Source organism: Citrus clementina, unplaced genomic scaffold, assembly GCF_000493195.1.
Source record: "Citrus clementina cultivar Clemenules unplaced genomic scaffold, Citrus_clementina_v1.0 scaffold_6, whole genome shotgun sequence".
NCBI classification, from domain to species: Eukaryota; Viridiplantae; Streptophyta; class Magnoliopsida; order Sapindales; family Rutaceae; genus Citrus; species Citrus x clementina.
Window position 1 is genome coordinate 13,497,770 of NW_006262139.1, and position 5,473 is coordinate 13,503,242.

A 5,473-nucleotide genomic window follows, 5' to 3' on the forward strand; every position below is an offset into this window, starting at 1 on the left:
TTTTAACAAAAATATATGATAAATTGAAATTTTTAAAAATAAAAGAGATGCTTAAAACTAAAGATAAGGAGAGAGGAAAAGAGAGAGTTTGTGCACAATTTAGATTAGGATAAGATTTTAGGAGACAGAAGGATTGCTTTTGGATTTTGTTTGTAATTCATTGAGAAAATGATTATATCTGTACTACTAAAACAAAAATGAAAATAAAGCCCTAAGATCCGACCGGGATCTTTGAATAAAGTAAGAGCGGAGCTCCTCCGGCGGCCCAATAGTTTAGCCAGGAAGAATTTAGCTTTATCTTTGCGTTTTCCTCTTACGAAGACCCAATCAATTGTTTTGTCAATAATATTAAAAATCTTTATCAAAAAAAATAAATTCTGAACCATTGTGCAACTACCAGAACGTTTGCCTTGAGAAAAATAGAACTTCTGAGACTAACAACAAGAACAACACAAGTTACTGCCGACTGCCGAGGTCACACGACTCATACAGTGAGATTGGATGGAAATGTGAAACTAGTTATTTCCTTCAAAACTCTGAGAATGATTGCTATCCATCTACATAACAAAATTTAGTAAAAGGTCTGAGTTCCACCATTTTCCAGACAATGAAACCACCTTTTACAGCATAATTAACAATCAATGGTACAATCTGATCCAGAGATGTTCATTCCATAATGGCAACTCCCCCAGCAGCTTTTATCTTCTCTATTATGTTACTCGCCTCCTCTTTGGTTAGCCCTTGTTTAAGGACAACAGGCGCCTTCTCAACCAGCTCTTTGGCTTCCTTCATTCCTAAATCAAAAAACGTCTTGACTTCTTTAACAATCTTCAGTTTTGCAGCAGCTTCAAACTTCTCCAATTTAACATCAAAGGTTGTCTTTTCCTTCTTTTCCTCAACTTTTGCGGATCCAGCAGGGGCACCTCCTTGTGGGCCTAAGTCCAAGCCTTCTGTTGAAATCGGCTGCAACTTTGGGAGACAAAACCTTTTAAAGAGTGTGAGAGAAATTTGCCTGCGTTCCTCAGGGGTTAGGGAAGCAATGCGTTCTGCAAGTTGAACAACTTTATCTGAGGGTGGGGGTCTGGGGCCATATGGGTCATAGAATGCCGGATATTTGTACTTAATGGGCTTAGATTTAGGATCTCTTGGAACAAAATCATGCTGCAATAAACGAAACTGCAAAGGCCCAGTTATTCTGGGGAGAAACGGACGGGAACAAATAGATTTTGCTAGCGCAGTCAGCTTCATGGTCTCCTGTATCAATGAAAAGAATGAGCTAAAAAGAGGTTATCTACTTCATGAAAATTCACAGTATTGGATAGAAAAGGACAATTTCTTAGTAATTTCATCACTATCATGCAAGACAACACTGTCAGGGAAAAAAAAAACAAAAACAAAAATTTGAACTATCTCCCCAAAACGAAAATCAATAATGCTTTTTCACATAAACTAGGTCGTATCATCTATTCTTCTACATCTCAAGAATCTAAATTTCAAGTCATTGTACAGTCAGCTTCATGTTCTCCTGTATCAATGAAAAGAATGAGCTAAAAAGAGGTTATCTACTTGAAAATTCATAGTATTGGATAGAAAAGGACAATTTCTTAGTAATTTCATGTGCAGCTGCCAAAAACAAGGGCAACACTATGATGCAAGACAACGCTGTCAGGGGGCAAAAAACAAAAACAAAAATTTGAACTATCTCCACAAAACAAAAATCAATAATGCTTTTTTCCATAAACTAGGTTGTATCATCTATTCTTCCACATCTCAAGAAACTAAATTTCAAGTCATTGTACAGAAAGACAATTAGCTTAAGCAAAAGCACACACACAATTAGGCACTCATCTGGTCTCCCGGATTTAGCAAGTATGCCGACCCTTTTGGTCCAATGCAGAGGTTGTTTGCATGAGAAGTGCAGTCATACTAAATATGATTAATATTTATATCTGAAATGTGGCTTAAAATTTATACGTGCCACCAAAAAAAAACTGTAGATATGAAATAAAAGTTCCTAATGTATCATAAATATGACTTTCGAAAAATAGTTTTATCAACAATAGTAAATTCATCGTACAAGTCTGTGATAAAATCAACTTAGTTTCCAAAATCACTAAAGGAAATGTTTAGAGAACACAAGAAGAAGAAAAAAAGAAAACACAAGAGAACGGGGAAACTGAATTAAAATTTATAAACTACAACTAAAATGTGGGATCAAATTCGATGAAATAAAACAAATAAATTACTGGAAAGTCGTCCAACTAATGCAGTCAAGCAGAAAATTCAGGAAATCACATTAAAAGCAATAAAGCATATTACTTATTTTCATTTCACATGTGCAACACAAAATATATAAAGACCACGCCTAATAAATGTGATTGATCTTAATTCCAAATCAATATATAATTATGAAAACAATCAAAATCCAACAATAATTCTTATCCATTCCACATTCACAAGGGCAGAAACCAAACCCATAGAAACAAAATCCTCGAAATGGAAGGTCTCAGGAACAGAAGCAAACCACAACGAAAAAAGAGAGATAAGAAACAAAAGCATTCAAAGATTGTTGAATTATTGAAACTTGAAAAAGAAAATAGTTTCAAAATAAAACCAGAGCCCCTATCAAAAAAAAAAAAAACAGAGCAAGTTTACTCGAATCAATTCTCCAAAAAGGGGTGGGCAAATCGGAATTTGGTTCGGGTTGTTCGGGTTTCAGTTTGGGTTACACCTTTTAAACTTCCTTGCCATGTAACATTTGTAACAATTTTTATCCAACTAAAACACACTAGGCAAGCTCACCAGACGTGTGAACCAGGAACATGAACACAAAGGAAGAAAGCATGAACCAGGAACATGCGGCGATTGTTTATAATAACAATAATAAAAAAAAGTAACCTACTGAGTACTGACTGCAGAGATCGATTGGCAGGGGATGGAGGGGATAGCGGAGATGGAAGCGACAGCAGCTGGATCGGAAGCAAACGGGCGCCGGCGGAGTGAGTCAGCCGTGAGGTGAGTGAGCCGGAGAGTGGGCGTCAGCTGGACGGCTGTGGGCTGCGCTAGGAGGGCTGTGCTGCTGTTGTGGAAGAAGATGAGAAGAGGGGGATTTATCGAAGGTTTTGAAATTGGAATTGGGCGTGCGTCAGTGGAGATAGAGAGAGAGGGAGAGATTTATGAATATATATATATTAAAAGGTCCAGCCCGATCGGGTTTTAGATTTGCTTAACCCGGACCAAAATCAAAAAGGGTCGGGTTGCAATTTTCAACCCATTCAGATTTTATATGTTAATCCGAATAGAAGCGAACCCGAAATAAATTTCGGGACACTGCCCAAAATTTCATCCAATCAACAATCACCCAACGTATTACTCCATAATCCTTAATTTAATTGTTTGAATATATATATTTCAATTGTTTCTTTTTTTTTTTTTTTACCACGAGGTATGCTGGGGAGGATCCCAACTGTGAGAGGCATCTTTAAGCCTGTATCACAACTCAGATTAGAAATCTCCGCTCGAACCGAGAGGCACAAGTTCTCCCAACAAAAATGACTTCCGTACAATTCAAACTGGGGAGTAAATCTAGTCAAGTCACTTAAAGAGACTCCATTACCAGTGGAGCCAACACTTTGTTGGTATATTTCGATTGTTTCTAGTACAACACAAAGCCTCACAATTGGACATTCCAAAGCAACAGACCTGAGATATCATACCTGAATCCCAACTCAGAAACAATTTTAACATCTGAAAAAATAAAACCATAATCTAGTAATCCCAACTCGCAAAAAACCTAATTAAGGAAAAATATTTTAAGGGAAAAAAAAGAGAGAGAAATAACACAACTCACCGACGCAACAACAATGTCTGGCTGAAGCGAGGGTACGACAACACGAGTGCGACGAACTAAGGCGACGATGACGACCGCGAGCCCAACGGCGAAAGAAGACTGTTTGCGGCTGACGGCTGGAGAATTGGTGTGTGTTAGTGTGAGAGAGTGATTCGACGAAGAGTTTGAGTGTTTAGATTTTAGTGTTTTGTGTATTTTTTGTATTTTTTTAAAATTAATATGATTTTGCTTTTTGCATGTTAAATAAATGAAACCGATACGTTTCTCGGTTCAATTCCGAATCGAACACATATAGTCGGTTTTTTATAGGGCAGCAATAAACTCGGGGAAAAGACGATACGCGTTTAACGTTTTAGAAAAGACTTATAAATTTTTTTTTTTTGTTAGTGAACTCCATTTGTTTTAATATAAATTTATTTTTAATTTATAATTATTATTATGTTATTAAGTTAAGATATGTCGTCGGTGACGTACATAATGAAATCAATAACTATATATTTATTTAAAACTTAAAGTTAAGATGTAATTATCTTTTAATTAAATTATTTACTTTAAATTATGAATAAACCTTTTCTAATAATAAATTTTGAAATAGGCAATCAATTTTTCTTACCATTTGCCTAATTTACCTTTTATCTAGAAGCTTAGCGAGGGACATATTTGATTAGATTTAGTAAAAAGGCCAACAATTTGTCAATTGCTACTAGCAAAACATAATAACAAAAATCATAATTTGTTAATTGGTGCTAACACATAATAGCAGAAGTTATCATGATTCATTCCACAAAAAAAAAAAAAAAAGCTGCCTTGTAAAATGCATAATCTTTTCCATCAAAAGGAAACAAATCCATAATTTATCCTGAACATTTTTTTTTTCTAAGCAATGTTCATCATTACGACTAACAAACTTCATGAGATTTTCAGGGATCTATGTTTGACAGGAAAAAAAAAAATTGAGAAGTTATGCCAACAGGTGCAACAAAAACAAAGAATTAAAAAAATTAATATCTCGAAATCATCAAATATTAATAAATAAAAAAAGCCCTCCTAACATACTTCTAAATAAGGGATGTTTATTATTTACCTTGTCCTGACGTCCAATGGAATCACAGCCATCTTTGTCGTTGACTTGAATAAGGTTGTTGTTGATTTTGTTGGGTTGATGCTTACTTGAAGAGGTGTGCTGCTGATGTTGACTTAAAGAAACGATTATACTAATGCTGATTTGAAGAAGGCCAATGCCGATGCTGACCTGAAGATGTAATATCACAGTTCATAATAGATTGTAAAAGTAAAACATGTGTTCTTGAGATATTTCTTTGAACTGACAAATTTCTTTTTGAGATTTTACTTAAAGTTGACAAATTTGTATGACAACATGGGTGACTAGCTTGTTTAGATATTCCTCTTATAGCTTGTGTCGTTACTGTTGCATTATCAATTACTGTACGATTAATTAGTAAAGATGAGAACTATAAAGATGGTAAAGAGAATTTTAGGCTTACCTATTGCGTGCTAAACGTTTTCGAAAGCAAATATTCTCTCTCATGCATTTGTATTTTCTGGCGCAGGGCCATGTAAATACCTTTGATAATAAAAGCTATTGATGAGTGGACACTGAAC

General features: G+C 35.2%; 1 protein-coding gene across 4 annotated transcripts; it reads right to left on the reverse strand.

Annotated features, from left to right (window-relative positions):
• Nucleotides 1-410: 410 nt before the first annotated feature.
• Nucleotides 411-3,143, reverse strand: LOC18040031 (50S ribosomal protein L7/L12). Of its 4 annotated transcripts, XM_024181439.1 has the most exons (3): nucleotides 2,903-3,143; nucleotides 1,526-1,547; nucleotides 411-1,254 (listed from the first exon to the last, which is right to left on the reverse strand). In XM_024181439.1, exon 3 carries the CDS (start codon nucleotides 1,246-1,248, stop codon nucleotides 667-669), a length of 582 nt encoding a protein of 193 aa, XP_024037207.1. In that variant the 5' UTR covers nucleotides 1,249-1,254; nucleotides 1,526-1,547; nucleotides 2,903-3,143; the 3' UTR covers nucleotides 411-666. The 4 variants fall into 4 exon arrangements, with proteins under 4 accessions (XP_024037207.1, XP_024037209.1, XP_006429055.1 ...); XM_024181441.1 differs by lacking the exon at nucleotides 1,526-1,547 and having other exon boundaries at nucleotides 2,914-3,143; XM_006428992.2 differs by lacking the exon at nucleotides 1,526-1,547.
• Between the last annotated feature and the right edge of the window lie 2,330 nt (nucleotides 3,144-5,473).